The following is a 21755-nucleotide window of genomic DNA, read 5'->3' on the forward strand; positions in this document are numbered from 1 at the left end:
TTTGGACTGTGGAGGAAACCGGAGCACCCGGAGGAAACCCACGCAGACACGGGGAGAACATGCAAACTCCACACAGTCAGTCGCCTGAGTCGGGAATTGAACCCGGGTCTTCAGGCGCTGTGAGGCAGCAGTGCTAACCACTGTGCCACCGTGCCGCCCACAATTTTGCACTATTTCATTATAATCAACCCTGATTCCATTGTTATCTGAATGGGGAAAAATGGGAAACAACTTTCCAATATGTCCTTATGTCTTTTGCTGTGCAAATTTATGCGGCATTCTGTGTCAAAGTTCAAACAGATTTTTAGGAAGTGCGATGTTTGGTAATTAAACAAATATATTTAATTTTAGCATACACAGAATGCTTATGTTGGTTTTGTTTTATTCCATTTCAATACCTTCAACTATTTCAATTCTTTCCCTTTTGGCACAATTAGTTTTTAATATGAAACAAAAAAACTGCAGAGACTGGAAATCTGAAACCAAAACCGAAATTGCTGGGGAAACTCAGCAGTCTGGCAGCATGTGTGGAGAGAAAACAAGGGTTTTCTATAAACTTCTATAAACATGGGCTCCTGATCCTGATAATTTAATGTCATGTTCCCAGCTGTAAGTTGGAGATGCGAGATTATATATTTATTAATGTTCACCATATCAGTTATAATGGATAATCTATTACTGCCCATGTCGCAATTCACATTTATAATTCAAATAGAGCACAATAGGCATCCAATTGATTTATTAAGAAATAGATGCTTTTGCCAGTTCAATTCAATTTTGTCTTTTGCACAAAACTCGACCAGCACAATGAAGATAATTATTTGCACTGTAACTTACAAGTAAGGATTTATTGAATTTTGATTTGATATTCAATAACAAGGGAGTCTTTCTTCCTCTATTAGTTTTTTTTCCATTCTCTAGGTGGAAATGCTGAGGTTGATCATCTCTTTGTATTCATCTTGGTCATAAAGCCTGCAGGTAGAATGTGGAAGAGAGTGTGAACCGTCTGTGGTAGTTTGAAAAGAAGCAAAGCAACCTACTCATACATGATCACATTGGTAGTTACCGCATAATATTTTCCACATCGTCGACCGTTTGCAGTAGTCTCGTGCCCTTTGTTTCAGGCAACAGCTGCATCAGACCACCAGCTACCAGAGATAGAGCACCTGGAAGAAAATGGAAGCCAATTACAATACACGGCTTTTGCCACAATGTTTTCCACAGTTTGATCATGTGGAGAAAACAATTTCCCAGTCTTTGTTTGAAAACTTGCATTATTGATTGAAAAGTTAAATGTACAGTAAATGCCAGCCTAAACATAGCTGCCAGAGGTTAAACAAAATATGCACTGCAAGTGTCAAGGCTCCAATGGGAATAGTGCACTGGAAATCAACTCCCACTATTCTCAGTGGGGTTATCACAAATGTAAAATATAACCAATTTAGTCTCCAGAATGAATAACGCCTAGCTGTAACCATGGACTATGATAAAAGAAACTTGCATCAGGTGTCATCAATGAACGAGAAACCAAAATTATCCTCTATCATGTGACAAAACAAATTATAATTACTAATACAAGTTAAACTGCACCTGCTTTAAACCTAAACATTCATTCAGACAGATGAGATAAATAGTCTTCTTAGGAATGTTGTGAGTGAAAATATACACAAACAGGCACAACGTCTGTGATCCCAAGTTCAAACCAAAAGTATGGAATGAGATGATTTTCCTCAGTTTTATTTGGTTTTTTTGGCAGTGATGTTATATTCTTTTTAACTGTGGTGAACCTCAACTCCAGAGTCAACCAGCTGGACCAAGGCCTTGACTTGAATTAGAAGTTACCTTTCCTTTCCCAATCTTATAGGGTATTATTTAATTTCCAATAACTACACAGAGAGAGAGAAAAGGATTCGGCTTGCTTACAAGCTTTTAGAAATCTTATCCCAACTGCTTCCCAGTTCTGTGACAAACTGTTCTTTAACAAACGTTTTGCTTGTCAGCTCCTTCTTGTCAAGATATTTCGTGCTGGTGTGTCTCAAAAATATTAAACACAGTTCCAGCAAATGAGTTCCACTTTCCTTCAAGTCATTGAAGAAAGCTAATTATACAAGCTTCTATTTTACAGTTCATATTTTCAAATAAGATATCTATAGTCCGTATCTGCCTCCCTCTTGGAATGATAAAATGCCATTCTAAATGCAAACAAAACACACAAAAAGGAATTATATTAAATCACCTCACTCTTTCTTTCTACAGGGTTTGTACAATTTCTCATTGTATTTTCAAATTATTAACTTATCCCAGTACATTTACATTCTTCATAATATTCTCAGTTACATTGTTCATTCCAACAAAGTGAACAATCCTGACATTATAAGGTTGAATTCGTAAGTTCCATTGAAATAGTCCTTACATATTGAGATTTGAAGATTTTTGCAAAAGCAATTGGATTATTGTCAGCACACATTAGTGCTTCTTTGGGGTCTTGATGGATATAAATTTCACAATGTTTAAGAGCCAGTATCAATCCCAAAGTTTCCTTTTCCATTGTAGAATATTTCTTCTGATTCATTTCTTACTAAAGTACCTAACAGGTTATATCATTTTGCAATAAACCGCACCCACCCTGAAGTCACTAATGCCAATTGCCATTATCAAAAGTTCACAAAAATCAGGTGTGGCCAATATTAGTTCATTAGAGTGGCCTTCAGCTTTCCGAAATTCATTGGCTCGCTTCTGGCCCAATCATTGTTACCTGTTTTTGCAATAAATCTGTTAACTTATTAGTTTATCAAGTTATTCTCAAGCAAGTATTGGATCTCAATTTCCATATGATCATTTTCTTTTGGATTTAAATGATAGGGATGTTGGTTTGTCTGTATTGATTCCCACACAGTATCAGAGTTGGGATGTCATGTTGTTACTGTACAAGACATTGGTTAGGCCACTTTTAGAATACTGTGTACAATTCTGGTCTATCTGCTATAGGAAAGATGTTGTGAAACTTGAAAGGCTGTAGAAAAGATTTACAAGGATGTTGCCAGGGTTGGAGGATTTGAGCTACAGGGAGAGGCAGAACAGGCTGGGACTGTTTTCCCTGGAGCGTTGGAGGCTGAGGAGTGACCTAATAGAGGTTTATAAAATCCTAAGAAGTATGGACAGGGTGAATAGCCATGGTCTTTTTCCCAGGGTAAGAGAGTATAAAACAAGAGGGCATTGTTTTAAGGTGAGAGGGGTAAGATTTAAAATGGACCTGAGGGGCAACTTTTTCACGTAGATGGTGGTGAGTGTATGGAATGAGTTGATAGAGGAAGTGGTGGAGGCTAGTACAACTATAAAATTTTAAAAGGCACCTGGATGGGTATATGAGTAGGAGAAATATGAGATGAGATTAATTTAGGATATTGGGTTGGCATGGATGAGTTGGACTGAAGTGTCTGTTTCGGTGCTGTGTAACTCTATGACTCCATCTAGTGTATGATTACAGATCTCCTTCAATTTCCGATCTAAACTTACTCAGTCTTCCTGGAAAAATAACAGTACTATGTAATAACTGTCCCACTCTTTTAGTTTTGACCAACTGGATTGGAGGAAGGACACTTTTGACCTGTTTATCTTTTCTTTTGCCTAACTGCTTACCGTCTCTGCCATCCTCCATTAATCTTACCACAAAGTAGATTTACTTTTTGTTATCTTTCTCTCCACTTTGATATTGCTTGAAAATGTTTATCTAGTGTAACCTATTCTTTTTTTTCTGTAATCTGGCCTATCTGCCATAAATCACTTTATTCACACTCCTAATTACCTTGTATGGACCAGTGAATCTCACTTTCAAAGGTTCACCTTTATAACACTAACACTTTACCTCCTGTTTGCAATGACCTAGCTATTACAGATCTGTCTACATATTCTTTCATCTGTGGAGTTTTTAAATGTTTCTGTGCTATTGGACAGATTCATGTGAGCCTGTCTAAAAACATGGACATATAATCCAACACTGCAGACTTGTTCCCTTTGCCTTAAAAACCTTTCTTTAATCAATTTAATTGGACCTCTTATCCTGTGACCATAGATCAATTAAATGCATTAGGTTAATTTAGGGAACATCTGGTAGTAATTAATCTAATGTAATCCTTTGTTTCTATCCTGTGGGTATCCATGTCTTAAACATTGTCTGAAGAGTGTGATGGTATCTCTCTGCAGCTCCCTGTGTTTGAGGATAATAAGCAGTTAATGTCAATTATTTTATACTCAAATTGCTGATTGTGCCCTGAAAAGTTTTAATATCAAGCTGGAATTTTAGTCTTTTTTTTCATTAGATAGTCCACAATGAATAAAAAAAAGAGAACGGAGTTTTGGCCCAATTATAGAATCACAAAATGTTTACAGCAGGGCAGGAGGCCATTCAGCCTCTCATTCCTGACCAGCTTTTCAAACAAGCATCACGACCTAATGGCAACCCCCGGTTTTTATCTCCATACCCTTGCTGTAGTGATATGCCCAAGTAATCAGCCAATGCCTGCTTAAATGCCTCAATTCAATCTGCCTCTTTGACATATCCAGGCCATACCTTAACATCTTGTTACACCGAAAAGGTTTTCCCACCCACATCACCCTTCTTCTGTTGCACATCACTTCAATTCTATGCCCACTGATTCTTGTTCCTTTATGAGTGGGAATGGTTTATCCTATCTACTCTGTCCGGCCGTGCTCACGAGATTGAAAACTTCTATCCAGGCTTCTCCCAACCTTCTTCTGTCCCAGGACAGTTGCAATCTCTTCAGTCTGAAGTTTTTCAATCCTGGAATCGTTCTTGTAAATCAATCCTATGTTGTCTCTGATGTCTCACATTGTTCCTACAATGTGGCACTCACAACCATGCACAATGCTCCTTCTGAGGTCTAACAAGCATCTTGTACAAGTTCAACATCTCCTCCTTACTCTTATACTCGGTGTCCTTTGTGAGGGTTTGGTACTGGGGTACTTAGTAGTGGCCTGGTTCCTCCAGGAGGAAAGCCCACAGTTGAACAAGAGAGAATAAGCCACATCTTCTGCTGTGATTGCCAAGCCTGTGATGAGAGAGCTGGCGGCTAAACACCGGCTATGGTTTAACTCGGCTATGGTTCTTGCTTTAACTTTTACATGAGCCGGCATCTTCGTGCTTGTAGTAGTGCATCCAGGAAGAAAGCATGTGACAACTTTACAAAGAAATCTGAATGTGTGAAGGCATCTGAGACCATGAGGGATGCTAAAGTATTAAGATGGTGGCAGTGGAACAGCAGCGCAGCCTGCAGGATCCACAGCACAGGAACCGGTTCCTCATCTACTCCATTCACTTTGACAATTTTTCTTTTCTTTCTCTGTTTTTACATGTTTCCAATTTGTTCCAATACAGGAGTTAATACCAAATTCAGTCTCCCTTCATTTAATCAAACCGAGACCTTCTCATGTGTGGCCGTCTGGAGTAACATTCCTTCCCGGTGTGGTGGTCTCGGCCGTGAGGAGTGGTCTCTGATGGAGCACTGTGACCCGGTGTGGTGGTCTCGGCCGTGTGGAGTGGTCTCTGATGGAACAGTGTGACCCGGTGTGGTGGTCCCAGCCGTGTGGAGTGGTCTCTGATGGAGCACTGTGACCCGGTGTGGTGGTCCCGGCCCTGTGGAGTGGTCTCTGATGGAGCACTGTGACCCGGTGTGGTGGTCCCAGCCCTGTGGGAGTGGTCTCTGATGGAGCACTGTGACCCGGTGTGGTGGTCTCGGCCGTGTGGAGTGGTCTCTGATGGAGCACTGTGACCCGGTGTGGTGGTCCCGGCCGTGTGGAGTGGTCTCTGATGGAACAGTGTGACCCGGTGTGGTGGTCCCAGCCCTGTGGGAGTGGTCTCTGATGGAGCACTGTGACCCGGTGTGGTGGTCCCGGCCGTGTGGAGTGGTCTCTGATGGAACAGTGTGACCCGGTGTGGTGGTCCCAGCCCTGTGGGAGTGGTCTCTGATGGAGCACTGTGACCCGGTGTGGTGGTCCCGGCCCTGTGGAGTGGTCTCTGATGGAGCACTGTGACCCGGTGTGGTGGTCTCGGCCGTGTGGGAGTGGTCTCTGATGGAGCACTGTGACCCGGTGTGGTGGTCTCGGCCGTGTGGAGTGGTCTCTGATGGAACAGTGTGACCCGGTGTGGTAGTGGGCCCGGCCGTGTGGAGTGGTCTCTGATGGAGCAATGTGACACAGTGTGGTGTGTCTTTTCTTCTGTGGGTGGCAGATCCAAATGGTCTAGTGATCTCATGGCCCAGTGATCCACCGGCCCAGTGATCTCTACGATCTAGTGATCTAAATTGTCCAGTGATCCGACAGCCCAGTGATCCAAATAGCCCAGTGATCTGAATGACCCAGTGATCCAAATGGCTCAGTGATTCCACAGGCTGAGTTGCTACCCCACTGCCACCATCTTAAAGCATTAGAATCCCTCATGGCCTCAAATGCCTTCACACATCTGAATGGTCGAGTGATCCGAAGGCCCGGTGATCCGAACAACCCAATGGTCCCATGTCTTGGTGTTTTAACTGTAGTTCTTGGTGGCGGTTTTCTTCGGAGACTTTCATCCCAGGTTTTCTGCTGTTCTGGCTTTGCGGATTTCATCCCACTATGTCATTGTTCTCGTCATTCCCGGATGGTCCCATTCCGGGTCGTGTACAACGCCCCATTCCGGCCGTGTACATCTCCCCATTCCGGCTGTGTACACTGCCCCATTCCGACCGTGTACACCGCCCCTTTTTGGCCGTGTACAATGTCCCATTCCGGCCGTATACACCGCCCCATTCCGGCCGTGAACAGCGCCCCATTCCGGCCATGTACACCGTCCCATTCCGGCTGTGTGTATCATCCCATTCCAGCTGTGTACACCGCCCCATTCCGGCCGTGTACACCGCCCCATTCCGACTGTGTGCATCATCTCTTGATCGACCTGGAGATTTTAACTGGACTTCGAATAACTTTGTCTTAAATGTGCGTTTTGTAACTCCTGAGTTTATTTCTGACTCCTGTTATTAATATAAGTGCCATGGTTTGGCGAATTGTGATAGTTGTCATCATGTTTTTCTTGTCAATGATATATATGACAATAAGTTTTTAATACTAAATTCTAAATGAAAACCCTAAATTCTAATCTATTGGAAAGTGTGAAACTAAAAGGCAGTTTCTTGCAAAAAGGAATCTTGGGATGAGTGACAACATTGCTCCTCTATCACACACTGGGGAAATGGTAATGAAAGGACATGCTTTACCAATCTATCCCTGATTAATAAATAAAACATTTAACTCTCTGAAACAAAAGCCAAGAACACTCTATGCTTTATTAACTACTCTCTCCACCTGTCTTAACAACCTCAATGATCTGCACATGTACACACACAGCTCCCTCTGTTCCCTTTGGAATTGTCCCCCCATTATATATTGACTCCTAATGTTCTTCCAATCAATGTGCATCAGCTCACAATTTTCTGCATCTGTCACTCCCTGCAGCAATCTGTCAATGTCCTTTTGGAATTCCATACTGTCCTCCTCATAGTTTTCAATTCTACCAAGTTTCATGTCATCAGCAAACATTTGAAATTGTTCCTTGCACAGCAAGGTCCAACTCATTAATATGTCAGGAAAAACAACAGTCCTATTTATCTTAGCTGTAGAGTCATAGAGATGTACAGCACGGAAACAGGCCCTTCGATCCAATCCGTCCCAACCCAATCTAGTCCCACCTGCCAGCACTCGGCCCATATCCCTCCAAACCCTTCCTATTCATATACCCATCCAGATGCCTTTTAAATGTTGCAATTGTACCAGCCTCCACCACTTCCTCATTCCATACATGCACCACCCTCTGTGTAAAAAAGTTGCACCTTAAGTCTCTTTTATGTCTCTCCCATCTCACCCTAAACATATGCCCTCTTGTTCTGGATTCCCTGACCCCAGGGAAAATACTTGCCTATTTACCCTATCCATGCCCCTCATGATTTTATAAACCCCTATAAGGTAACCCCTCAGCCTCCAATGCTCCAGGGAAAACAGCCCCAATCTGCTCAGCCTCTCCCTATAGCTCAAATCCTCCAACCCTGGCAACATCCTTGTAAATCATTTCTGAACCTTTTCAAGTTTCACAACATCATTCTGATAGGAAGGAGACAAGAATTGCACACAATATTCCAAAAGCTGTAATTGCCTTTAAATGAATAATTTCTGAAAGATAAAGTGATGAGCTGCATTTATTTTCAGTAATTTTCATACGCAATCTACTAATCCTCAATTGAATAGTTCTTCAAAGCAGGGAGGGTATTAAGGTTTGAAAACACATTAAGGTTTCACTACTGCCTGACATGTGCAGCGTGTTTTACAGTATTGTAAAATCTGGGTAGTAACACTCTTTGATGAACAACCACACATTCCTCACCTGCAGATCTGTGAAGGGTGTCTTCGCTTCCTCACCACAACTCCATACCAAGCAGAATGATATTCCATAATATCTTTCATCCCAATTCCAGAGCAAACTGGTTAGGTTTACTTGTTTAACCTCAAGCTGCTTTCTGAACTTCAATTAAAGAAGACATGCTAAATACTTCATGAATTATCTCCTTCCTTAAGGAAAGTTTTGGCTATGTCTGTTTGTGGTATTACTTTGACCTCTCCTCATGGACTTGGGTTAGTTATTGCTCAAATTGCTACACATGAAGGAAAAATACCTGGAACTTGTTCTTCTAACCGTTCTGTCTCTTAAACCTCACTTAGACATTCTAATAACTTTCACTCTCACCAAATCATTACCCAGCAATAAGTTAACTCCATCCGCAGGTAATCACTGAGCTAGTCCATTACCACTATTCCAGACATCAAGTCACATTCCAAATGCACTTTGTACAAATGTGTGTGCTCCATTTATCATGCTACTTAGGACTTTGGCTTTCAATATACTCCCAAAAAAGAAATAAACCTAAGACATTCTCCAGCAAAACAGTTTGCATAGCTCCTGTATCATTTGAGATAGTTTTGGATTTAACTGTATTATTTGAAGAAAAAAGGTTATCTTCCCTTTTGACAAAGACATTTCATATCTCTCATCAAACTTGTTCACCTGCACTTATAGTAGATTAGATTACTTACAGTGTGGAAACAGGCCCTTCGGCCCAACAAGTCCACACCGACCCGCCGAAGCGCAACCCACCCATACCCCTACATTCACCCCTTACCTAACACTATGGGCAATTTAGCATGGCCAATTCACCTGACCCGCACATCTTTGTGACTGTGGGAGGAAACCGGAGCACCCGGAGGAAACCCACGCAGACACGGGGAGAACGTGCAAACTCCACACAGTCAGTCGCCTGAGTCGGGAATTGAACCCGGGTCTCAGGCGCTGTGAGGCAGCAGTGCTAACCACTGTGCCACCGTGCCGCCCATAGTAGTTTTTATCCTCCACTTTCCTGATTATAGCCAAAGCTACAATTTGATCTGCTGCATTTTCTTTGTGTGTTCTCATCTCAAATTCATTCTTATGAACTCCATTAAGTGCCATGGGGTTCCCATTCAACTTCCACCATTCTGAATGAAAGGGTCCCACTCTGTCAGAATGGAAATACTTCAGGCCACCGTTCTCACTTCCACGTTCAGTACCTTTCTTTCTGATCAGAGGAGGAAACCTTGCTGCATTCCCAGATGTCTCTTCTTTACCCTAGCTACTTGCCTTCCTTTCTACTCTTCCACCTTCTATCCTTCTTGGGTTTACAGGGGTGACAGAAAATACATTTAGTTTTACAGATCAGCTCATGATTATTATCCATTGCTGCTACCTGCTTTGTAGCTGCTACCTTCTGGTCTTCGCCATAGGTTCCAATCATAAAAAAGTAGTGAGTTTGTAAATTCTTCAAAAAGTCTGATTTCTCTAAGTGTTTCAGACATAGTATTTACCCCTAATGTCCATTTCCACTGGTAAACATTATTTTGTTTTACCCTTTCAAGTTCAATGCAGATTTGCCCAGGCAGCTTCCTTAAATATCAAAACTTTTGGTTCAGGAACTTCAGGAACTAACTCATCAGACCCAGAGCAATCTTTATTTTAAAATGTCATAATTCACAGGAAGGTCCTCTGACAGTGATGCATAAACTTAATGCACTCTACTTAATGTACTCAGCTGTTCGATTGTTTTGCTTCATTTTCAAATGAATGATTCCACATCCTTTTCCTTAACTTTTAATTGTGTTGTCATAGAATTAAACCTTACTTTAGATTGTGGCGAAGCTGCTCTCCATCTGGGTCTTTTTTTTTCTTTTAATTGCAATCTTCTAAAGCTATATTCGTTTTCTTTCCTCCCGTCTATTCCCCTATGTAATTCAAATTCCAGCCTCTCAAATTCCCTTTACACGTTCCTTTTCTGACCTCAGGGATTCTCACTCTCTTCCTCTTTTTCTCTCAAGCTCAAGTCTCTCCATCTCCATTCTTTCCAAGTGCAATGTTCTTTCCTTTTCTGTCTCTCACCTACGCTCCTCAATCCTTTTTCATGCTGAAGTTGCCCTAACTGTAAACCAATCAGAATGATGTTCAATGACTCACTGTTTGGAATACCTGATCACTTTTGTATTTGCACCAGTCCCAAGACCTGTGCTAATATGTTCCTGATGAAGGGCTTTTGCCCGAAACGTCGATTTCGCTGCACTTTGGATGCTGCCTGAACTGCTGTGCTCTTCCAGCACCACTAATCCATAATATGTTCATTACCTCTGCCTTCCTAGTTTTTGCAGGGAATTCCACCTTTACCCTCTTTGCCAATTCCATGGCCTTTAACTTTGTTAATTCTTGTAAAAGAGTCAGCTCTATTTCCTTTATCTGGGGGATAGTTTTCACTGCTTCCAATTCTACCTTAAGGAACAGCATGAAATCTCGTTTCTGTCCTTTTATCCTTTCCCAATTAATCTTATCCAATATCACACGGTCTATGTTTAAAGATCCTGGACCTAACAGCTCAAACTCTTGTCGCAATCCAGGTGGGAATAGTGCACTGGACGTTAAACCTGACTTTTCCACAAGTTATGATGAGGTATGAATTATCACCAATTTAATGTCTAGGATGGTGTTAGTCAGAGGCTGCTCACACATAAAAACAGCAGCTTGTGAACTGAAGTAACCCGAAACCCAGCCATGAGCTTGTGCTGGGTGGAATTAGCTCGACTCAGTGGAAAGCAAGGGAAGTGACATAAGGTACAAATCCTTATTGGTGGAAGGGTAGTGAGGTAATGCTAGCAGTGCCTTAGGCCAGATCCTATAACAAATGGTCACAGGCTTTACAGATCCAATAAGAGTGAGACGTCACAGTTCAGGAAGATAAGGATCAAGGACATAAATGAGGGATTCCGGGCATGCAGCCAGCAAAAACTCCCGAGATTAACAAGAAAGGAAAGTTGGAAGCGTGGGGAGTGCAGTGAGGGATCGCCCAGCCAGCGTGAACTCCTTTATATTCTGTGACTGTTCAGGGAACATCAGAGAAGCCTAGTGTGTGCGGATGTAGATTTTCGGCTTGTATGGATTGCGTGCTTGCTTTTAACCCCTTCTTAACCAAATGGTGTGGACTGTATGTCTGCTTTAACTAAACTCATAAAGCTAATTCTTAGTCGATAGAGATTTGACACTTTGCCTCAGTGTGCCCAACCAATAACTGTTGTCAATGCGGTAACCAGGCAACAACGGTTAATCGGACCATAATCTGAGAAAAATAAATAAAGCAACAAACTAGAACACCAAGGACGGAATCTTACATATTTTGATGAAGACTAAGCTGCGTGCAGGTTTTTTGGAGACATTCTACCTGTGAAGCTTGACAGATACTCTCACTTGATATCTTACCAAACTCGCTTTGTTAATTAATTAATCTTTGGAGTCTCTTCCTTCCAATTTCTGTCCCATCTTTTCACGTGCCATCCTTGGAACAATGCACCTCTCAGTGGCTATCCTAGAATTCATTGGTATCTCTTGCCACGCACCACCTTTGAAAATCTGCTGTGTACCAGGGCGAGCGCTGTCAATTTGGAGTTGCCCTGCACAGTTCCTGACATTTGACCCAGACACAGCATACATGAGGGAGAGCTGCACTCCACTTCCCTGGTACTGTTTCTGTAGCAAGAACTTCCTTCTCCTCCTTTTGTTCTTGACTCCTTAGCGTTTTTGGAATACTAATAGTCCACCCTGAACACTGATACAAACTTTGGAGACAAAGCAGAGTTAACATTTTGAGTCCAGAGAGCCCTGTTCAGAACTGGACTGAAATCCTTAACTCTGCTTTCTCTCCACTGATGCTGCCAGATCCCGATGATTCTCCAGCAATTTCTGTTCTTGTTTCAGATTTCCAGCATCTTTGCTTCACCTCAATGATGCCAAGCATCGTGTGCTGTTCTGGTCACCTTGATATAGAAAGGATACTATTAAACTGGAGAGGACGCCAAAAGATTTACCAGGATACGGGCAGGAATGGAGAGTTTGAGTTATAGGATAGGCTGGGGTGTTTTTCACTGGAGTATAGAAGGTTGAGAGGTGATTTTACTGAAGATTATAAAATCATGGGGGGCAGAGATAAGTTGAAAAGTAAAAGCCTTTTCCCTACAATGGGCGAGTTGAAAACGAGAGGACATATTTTTAAGAGGAGAGAAGAAAGTTTGAAAAAGGCCATGAGGTGTAACCTTTTTAAACAGAGAGCGGTTGGATTGTAGAATGAACTTCCTGAGGAAGTGATGGATGCAGGGACAGTTACAGCATTTAAAAGACATTTAGATAAGTAGATGAATAAGAAATGTTTGGAGGGATATGGGCCTTGCGCAGGCAGGTGGGACTGGATTAGTCTGGGAACATGGTTGGCATGGACTAGTTTGGCTGAAGGGTCTGTTTCCGTGCTGTATGATTCAATGGCTCTATGATTCTTCCAGTTCCTGATTCCACACTGTTATTTTCCCAGCCACGTTCACTGGGGGACACACATCCACTTTGGAATCTCTATTGCTCTTCATAGATATTTAAAGAAGCTCTTACTGATCATTTTCATGTTATTCTCTCAAATTTAGAGGGTTGAGGGCTGATCCAATTGAAATTTTCAAGATACTAACAGGAAAAGACAGATAAGCTATTGCCACTGATTGGGATTCTAGAACCAGGGGATATAGTCTAAAATTAGGGCTAGACCATTCAGGAGAGATGTTAGGAAGCAATTCTACATACAAAGGATGGTATAGATTTGGAACTTTCTGCAACAGATGGCAGTGGATGTTAGATCAGTTGCTCGTTTTAAACCTGTGACAATAAATTTTTTGTTAAGTAAAGAATCAAGGGATAAGGCTCTTATAAGGAGTTAGGCCACAGACCACCCATGATCTTATTAAATGACAGAACAGGCTTGAGGTTTTGAATGGCCTCCTCCTGTTCCTGTGTTCCTATTTGCTATTTTACCTTCAAAGTTTACTTTCACCCTCCTTACTTCTTTTTTTGGTTGATTTTGTTGGCTTTTAAAACTTTCTCAATCCTCTGTCTTACCATTAATCACTGCCACACTGCATATATTTTTTCTTTCAATATGATATCATTCTTATCTTCCTTGGTTAACCACGATTGTCATATCCCATTCCTAGAATGCCTTTTTCTCACAGGGATATGTCCATATTGTGAATCAGGAAGTACTTTCTTAAATGTCTGCCATTGTTCCTCAACCATCTTTTCTGCTAAATTCCTTTCCTGTCCACATCAGTCAATTCTGCCTCCATTCCTTTATAATTTGGTTTAGCAGCACAGTGGCTCAGTGGTTAGCTCTGCTGCCTCGCAGCGCCAGGGACCCGGGTTCGATTCTGCCCTCGGGTGACTGTCTGTGTGGAGTTTGCACGTTCTCCCCGTGTCTGCGTGGGTTTCCACGGGTGCTCCGGTTTCCTCCCACAGTCCAATGATGTACAGGTCAGGTGAATTGGCCATGCTAAATTGCGCGTAGTGTTCAGGGATATGTAAGTTAGGTGCATTAGTCAGGGGTAAATGTAGAATAATAGGGTGAGGGAATAGGTTTGGGTGGGATGCTCTTCAGAGGATAGGTGTGGACTTGTGAGGTGAAGGACTTGTTTTCACACTGTAGGGTATCTATGGGTTCTCAAAGGATTCACTGTCGGTTCTGACTCATGTTTTTTGTTGTCAAACAGAATGCTAGGCTCTATCATGTTATGGTGAAGGGCTTCATCACATTCCTGATGAAAGGATTTTGCCTGAAACATTGATTCTCCTGCTCCTTGGATGCTGCCTGGCCTGCTGTGCCTTTCCAGCACCACACTCTTGACTCTGATCTCCAGCATCTGCAGAACTCACTTTCGCCTCCATCATGTTATGGTCATTGCTTCCCAAGAGATCTTTTATGGACTCCTTACAGTATGGAAGCAGGCCATTCAGCCCATTGAGTCCATTCCAAAGAGCTTCCCACCCCCAGAGTCCTATCCCTGTAGCCCTTCATCTCCCACAGCCAATCAACTCAGCCTGCACAGCCCTTGCCATTATATCATGGCCAATCCACCTAACCTGCACATCTTTTGGACTATGGGAGGAAACCGAAACACCTGGTGGGAACCCACGCAGACACGGGGAGAACATGTGAAATCCCCACAGACAATCACCCATGGTTGGAACCAAACCCAGGTCCCTGGTGCTGTGAGGCAGCAGTGCTAACCACTGAGCCACTATCCCACCCTGTTTCAATCATAAATAATTCATTTAACCCACCCCATTATACATCATCAGAGCATTTTGATTTGTTGTCTCCCAAAGCAGATATGCCAGTCCAAAGGATAGTAGCAAGTGAGCACCATTCCTCCAGTAATATGACTGAGAATGTGAAAATATCTCATTCACCACCACAAGGACTACCATAGACAGTGAATGAAGGTGTCGGATTTAATCAATAGGTTGAAGTATAAATGCAAGGTGTCGCATTTTGGTGGGTCAAACGAGGGCAGGACTTATACAGTCAATGGGACGGCCCCGGGGAATGTTGTAGAACAAAGAGATCTAGGGGTACAGGTTTATAGCTCCTTGTAAATGGAGTCATAGGTAGACAGGGTGGTGAAGGAGGCTTTCGCCATAGTTTCATCAATCAGGGCAGTGAGTATAGGAGTATATAACATTTTGTTGCAGCTGTACAAGAGGTTAGTGAGGCCACATTTGGAGTACAGCATACAGTTCTGTTTGCCCTACTATCGAAAGGATATTATTAGAGGAGAAAGTGAGGACTGCAGATGCTGGATATCAGAGCTGAAAATGTGTTGCTGGATAAGCACAGCAGGTCAGGCAGCATCCAAGGAGCAGGAGAATCGATGTTTCGGGCATGAGCCCTTCTTCAAGAATCAAGCTTATGCCCGAAACGTCGATTCTCCTGCTCCTTGGATGCTGCCTGACCTGCTGTGCTTTTCCAGCAAAGGATATTATTAAACTAGAAAGAGTGCAGAAAAGATTTACTGGGATGCTACCTGGACTGGAAGGTTTGAGTTAGAAGGAGAGACTGATAGGCTGGGAGTTTTTAATCTGGAGCATAGGAGGCTGAGAGTGACCTTATAGAGGTTTATAAAATCATGAAAGGCATAGACAAGGTAGATAGCCAACAGCTTTTCCTCTTGGTAGGGGAGTCTAAAACTAGAGGGCCTAGGTATCAGGTAAGAGGGGAGAGATACAGAAGGGTCCAGAGGGGCAATGTTTTCACACAGAGGGTGGTGAGTGTCTGGAACAGACCACCAGAGGTAGTTGTGGAAGTGAGTACAATTTTGTCATTTAAGAAACATTTAGTCAAGTACATGGATGTGATATGGATCAAACACAGGCAAAAGGGTCTAGATTAATTGTGAAAACTGGGTGGCATATCCAAGTTGAACCAAAGGGCTTGATTCCATGCTGTAGACATGAATGACTATGACTCTGTGCTTCACTTCAGATGTATCAGTAGATTGAGAGCAAAGATTTGTTTATAGGAGGTGGAGATGAGCCGAATACGATTGTATTGAAGCCAGACCAGCACCCACAAGTTCAGGACACTTCATAAAAAGAGAAATTGCCTGGTATGAACTTCCATGATTCTGCAAAAAAGGGAATGTCTGTTCCAATTGAAAAGCAATTATCTGGTCCAGAAATCCAGCATACTACGAGAAAGAAAGTAATTACTGCAACACAGCAGCTTGGCTCTCCCAGCTCTGTAATGGGCCACACATTGAATCCAATAATAACTCCCTCCACAAAGGACATCTCAGAGATAAAGGATCATCTAGCAGAGTACCAGGAAGAGACCATTCAGCCCTCCCAGTCCATTCTATCATACAGTAAGGTCATGGATAATTTGTATCTTAATGCCAACTATCCATTTTGGTTCCTTAATCCTTAATGCATTTACCTAACAAAAATTGAATAAGTTTAGTTCTGACATTTTCGATAGTAGTTTATTGAGGTTGCCTCCAATGTAGTTTTAACTTCTTAGGGAGAATTGACTTAATAGTTCCGTTCTCCAAAAAAATGAATAAAATGGATTCATTCAGTTAAATCCTTTCAAAAGGCTCACCAAAAATAACCAGAGGTAGCTCGCTCCAAAGGATGGCCAATTTGAAGAGCACAAACGGTGCAGCAATCCCTCCAATGGCACTCAGGGATGAACAAACCGAAACACCGAAACTCCTGTCGTTTTAAAGCAACAACAAACACTTCATTAGCATTTTACACTGAGAAAAGGAAGGGCAGACAAATAAAATGGAACCGAAACAAAGAGGTGAGAGAGAAACAAATGGTGAGAGATTGAAGGACAAGGTCGCAGATAGACAAGGAGATGAAAGATAGAAAAGAGCAGATGAGGGAAGAGAGTCAGAGCATCAGCAGCATAAAGGTGGGGAGGATACAGCTGAGGGTTGGTAAATCAGGCTGCCTTAACGAAAAGTCGGGTTTGTATTCTACTCAATTGTGTTGCACTCTGCCCTTCGACGGGACACAGCCTGTTATCTGCCCCAACTGAGTCTGGGACATTTCCTGCAGCAGGAACCCCCCCCGAACTGAACACCCCCGAACTGAACACTCCTGAACTGAACCCCGCTCTTCGATAGGAGACTCTAACCTGAGCTCTACCCTAACCAAATCTGCAGACTTCCTGGACCTGGACTCACACCCTTCCGAAAATGGGTCACTTTCCACACTGGGAAATGTTTTAAACAGAATCATGACACAATCAGCTTCCTGCCCTTCGATGGGACATAAACTGTTTAATCTTCTCAGAAAAAAAAGGTACTGCTACCTTATTTCCTTCATTTCTCCAGCAAACCCTCATGAATTCAGCCTATTTTGTCATCTTTACTATTCTCTTTTTACCTCAGGAGTGACACACTATTAGTTCACTCCATAGAGTTATTATGGTGCAGTGAGGGCCATTCAGACCAGTCCTAGCTGTACTCCAGTGGCACAGAAAAACCTTGTCTTTTTCTCCGTGGACAGAAGAAAGGCAAGAAGGGATTTTGGTCACACTGTCCAAATTTTGGGGGATTGCAAAAGAGTCAATAGGAAGAAATGTTTCTGCTGGCAGTAAGTTCAGTAATCAGAGAATCTCTATAGTGTGGAAGCAGGCCACTCAGTCTCTCTGAAGAACATCCCATCCAAACCCACACTCCCCTGCCCTATAAACCTGTACTTCCCATGGCCAATCCATCTAAACTACATAGGCCTGGACACAATTTAGCATGGTCAATCCACCTGACCTGCACATCATTGGACTGTGGGAGGAAACCAGAGCACCCGGAGGAAACCCACACAGACATGGGGAAGAACATGCAGACTCCACACAGACAGTCGCCTGAGGCTGGAATCGAACCTAGGGACCCCTGGTGCAATGAGGCTGCAGTGCTAACTACTGAGCCACTATGCCATCCCACAGGAGGAGGTGGATGCGAAGTAACTAGTGAGATGAGGGGAGGATTTTCTTTCCAATTTGCAACGAGTGATGATCCTGGAATGCTCTGCCTGTAAAGATTGAACCATTAGGGTTAGAAAACATCTCTAAGGGTATTGGAAACATTGGAAAGGGTTATGGGTACAAAACTGAAATGGCACATCAATCTTTTCTTCATTCAATTTACAAACATTAAAAAGGTTTTATGAGTTACCTTATTGATGTGGGTTGTAGCTCATTGGTCACAAGGAAGAGGATACTGAGTGACACAGTTGTCCCACATCTGCCCAACGTGGCAACGGCACTTTTGAGCCAGTGCATGTCTTTGAGATGAAAAAACAAAACTGATATAAGAATGTCGAGTGAAATGTAGAGTTTGTAACACAGCAGAGCAGTCAGTCACTTTAGGTACATGATGTCCATTGAACACGAACCACACCCTTCCAATTGAATCAAACCTTTAGGAAAAGCTCCACATCTGGGGAGACAATATTTGTCTAAAACCTAAAGCAACCATCAAAATACCTCAACACCAAGTATATTTGGAAGCACTAGCTTCAGGTGATGAAGGAGTGGCGCTCCGAAAGCTAGTGCTTCCAATTAAACCTGTTGGACTATAACCTGGTGTTGTGTGATTTTTAACTTTGTCCACCCCAGTCCAAAACTGGCATCTCCAAATCATGACCAAAATACCTGATTTTCAAAACATATCTCAACATTCTCTCCAGTCTTTTTTATGCTGTCTGTGGTGGAAAAAAATCAATCACAAGGGGTTTTGATGAAAAGCAGTCTTCGGCCTTCTTCTCAACTTAGCAGAAAACTGTAACTCCGGGTCCAGATCTCTTTTTTCTTGAGATTCCTATCTGAAAGCATATTCACTGCTTGTTGTTCTCTTTTGAGCACAGATTTGACCTGCTGTTAATTCTCTTCAATTATGTTGGTAAAAATGTTTGACCTTTGAAAGAGACTTAACTAGCAAGTGTTGTGGTAAGTGAAGGGAGTACACAGAAACATGGCATTGGACTGGGATGTACAGTTTGCCAATGTTAATGCCAACCATGTACCAGATTTGGCATTGCCTCCTAATAAGCAGAGCTCACTTTGCCTCAGTACATTCAGATAGCAGCCAGGTTCTGCATCAACACATTTTAGAAGCTAGTATCCAAGTGACTGCGCAAAAAAAACCTCGTCTTGATTAAGATGCTGTGGTTTTCCATTCAGACATAAGCCGCAACAGGAAAATAATGAGATTGGCATCTACCTAGGCCAATTACCCCGCACTCCTGATGTCAACCACATTAATTGAATGACAATATCTTCTTAGAATCATGAACACAGTACTGACCAGGAAGCCCTCCTGAAGAAGGGCTTATGCCCGAAACGTTGAATCTCCTGCTCCTTGGATGCTGCCTGACCTGCTGCGCTTTTTCAGCAACACATTTTCAGCACTGACTAGGAATTCACCACTTGGTACGGAGAGATGAGGGGTTAGGTCATACAGCACAGAAACGGATCCTTCAGTCCAACTAGTTCATGCCAACTAAGTTTCCCAAACTAAATTAATCCCACTTACCTGCTCCTGACCCATATCCCTCTTAACTTTTCCTATTCACGCGCCTGTCAAAATGTCTTTGAACTGTTGTAAATGTATTTGCATCTATCACTTCCTCCAGCAATTCATTCTACATCTGAACCACCAGCTGGGTTAAAACTGTGCTCTCCAGGTTCCTTCTAAATCTTTCTCCTCTCACGTGACAAATATGGCCCCTAGATTTGAACTCCCCAAACCTCAGGAAAAGACCTTTGCTACTTGCTTTATCTGTGCCCATGTCGGATGAGATTTTGCCTCCTGCTTAAGGGAACTAACTATCAAAAAGCTCAGATCTGAAACATTCCTAAAGGGCTCCACCGTTCCAAGGCTGTGGAAATACATCCCAATAGGTTAGACAGAGAAAGGGGACATTGCAAACCAGCTTTGTGACCATGTAAGGACAGAGACCCATATCATTAACAGGATACAGGAACTGACCCTGCAACTCCACTCACTGGTGATTGAGTGCCAGAGACCTTCTCTGATCTGCTACAGGAAAAGCAGTCAGACAGATTTTACAAGAATCAATGGAACATTAATGATCATTGCAACCAACTCCTCCTCTTTGTGTAAGAGTGGTCGAGCATGTTCAAACATCAATGATGATAAGGCAGCAGGGGTCCCTTACAGGTCAGTCCTCATCTGAAAGAAATGTATTATTCACACCCTTATCTACCAAGACTTCAATAAAAGCTTGAAATGAAATGCAATTGGTTGGTTCCTGTACCTTTAAAGATATACTTTCTTTATGTCTCCAAAATGGCAGCAGAGTAAGACTCCTGAGGCAGGGTACTCTCCATCCACTTCTTTTCTTTTTACCTCCTCTCTTTTCATGTTTTTCATCTTTCTCTTTTTACCTCTTGTCTTCGGGAGGCATCGATAATGTCCATGATTCCCGGTCTCAGTATGGACTCAGACTCCCGGCCTCAGTATGGACTCAGACTCCCGGCCTCAGTATGGACTCCAACTCCTGGCCTCAGTATGGACTCAGACTCCCGGCATCAGTATGAACTCGAACTCCCAGCCTCAGTATGGACTCACAAACACGGCCTTAGTTTGGACCCGAACTCCTGGCCTCAGTGTGGACTCAAACTCCAGGCCTCAGTATGGACTCGAAATCCCGATCTCAGTACGGACTCAGACCCCCAGTCTCAGTACGGACTCCGACTCCCGGCCTCAGTATGAACTCAGACTCCCAGTCTCAGTACGGACTCCGACTCCCGGCCTCAGTATGGACTCAGACTCCCGGCCACAGTACGGACTCAGACTCCCAGTCTCAGTGTGGACTCAGACTCCTGGCCTCAGTACGGACTCCAACTCCTGGCCTCAGTATGGACTCAGACTCCCGGCATCAGTATGAACTCGAACTCCCAGCCTCAGTATGGACTCACAAACACGGCCTTAGTTTGGACTCAAACTCCCGGCCTCAGTATGGACCCGAACTCCTGGCCTCAGTGTGGACTCAGACTCCAGGCCTCAGTATGGACTCGAAATCCCGGCCTCAGTATGGACTCAGACTTCCGATCTCAGTACGGACTCAGACCCCCAGTCTCAGTACGGACTCCGACTCCCGGCCTCAGTATGGACTCAGACTCCCGGCCACAGTACGGACTCAGACTCCCAGTCTCAGTGTGGACTCAGACTCCTGGCCTCAAGGTGTCGTTCGGTTTGGGAGGACTGTTACTCTGCAATCTTATTTCCCTACTTTTCTAATTTATTGATGGACTTTTTATTTCTTACCTTTTCTAACGTTTTTCCCTAAAAATTTGTGCTCAAGATCTGTATCGAGATATCTTGACACCTAATGTGGTGCCATAACTGGCTACTTGTAAACTTTCCACTGTACTCATGTGAATACATGTGACAGTAAAACTAATTCTAATTCCAGGTCTAATACATTGCTTTGTCTAATTAGCAACTGGGGTTTTTCAGACTCTTGGGTGTAATATTCCCCTCCCTGCTCTGGTGTGAGTAATATTGAGGTAGGAAACTATGGTGAGAATTTTTAAAAATCAGAATCTTAAAGTTAAGGAGATGTTTTGTAATTTTCCCTTCAACGGAAATCTTAGAATCTCACCCTTAAATAGCAGCCGCCTTATTTTATGCATCGGCATCTTAACAAATCCCAAACCTGCCTTATCCATCGGCCACTTCCAATTCTCTCCTTCCCAGAGAAATTAGATGACACATGCTCCCAACATGTAAATCCAAACAGG

General features: G+C 43.0%; 1 protein-coding gene across 1 annotated transcript; it reads right to left on the reverse strand.

Annotated features, from left to right (window-relative positions):
- Positions 1-917: 917 nt before the first annotated feature.
- On the reverse strand, positions 918-21653 carry LOC132819574 (solute carrier family 22 member 3-like). The gene is made up of 5 exons (XM_060831142.1): positions 21617-21653; positions 18163-18271; positions 16581-16693; positions 1067-1166; positions 918-972 (listed from the first exon to the last, which is right to left on the reverse strand). The coding sequence occupies exons 1-5, from the start codon at positions 21651-21653 to the stop codon at positions 918-920; spliced, it is 414 nt and encodes a 137-aa protein (XP_060687125.1).
- Positions 21654-21755: the final 102 nt, after the last annotated feature.

Source organism: Hemiscyllium ocellatum, chromosome 10 (assembly GCF_020745735.1).
Source record: "Hemiscyllium ocellatum isolate sHemOce1 chromosome 10, sHemOce1.pat.X.cur, whole genome shotgun sequence".
Lineage (NCBI taxonomy): Eukaryota > Metazoa > Chordata > Chondrichthyes > Orectolobiformes > Hemiscylliidae > Hemiscyllium > Hemiscyllium ocellatum.

Excerpts from the sequence above, each read along its gene's own strand:
- LOC132819574 (XM_060831142.1), bottom strand. The coding sequence starts at position 21,653 with ATGCCGATGCATAAAATAAGGCGGCTGCTATTTAAGG. Across the intron at positions 16,694-18,162 it reads CTACAACCCACATCAATAAG|GAGTTTCGGTGTTTCGGTTT; the intron begins GTAACTCATAAA and ends TTAAAACGACAG. Across the intron at positions 1,167-16,580 it reads GCTACCTCTGGTTATTTTTG|GTGCTCTATCTCTGGTAGCT; the intron begins GTGAGCCTTTTG and ends ATTTTCTTCCAG.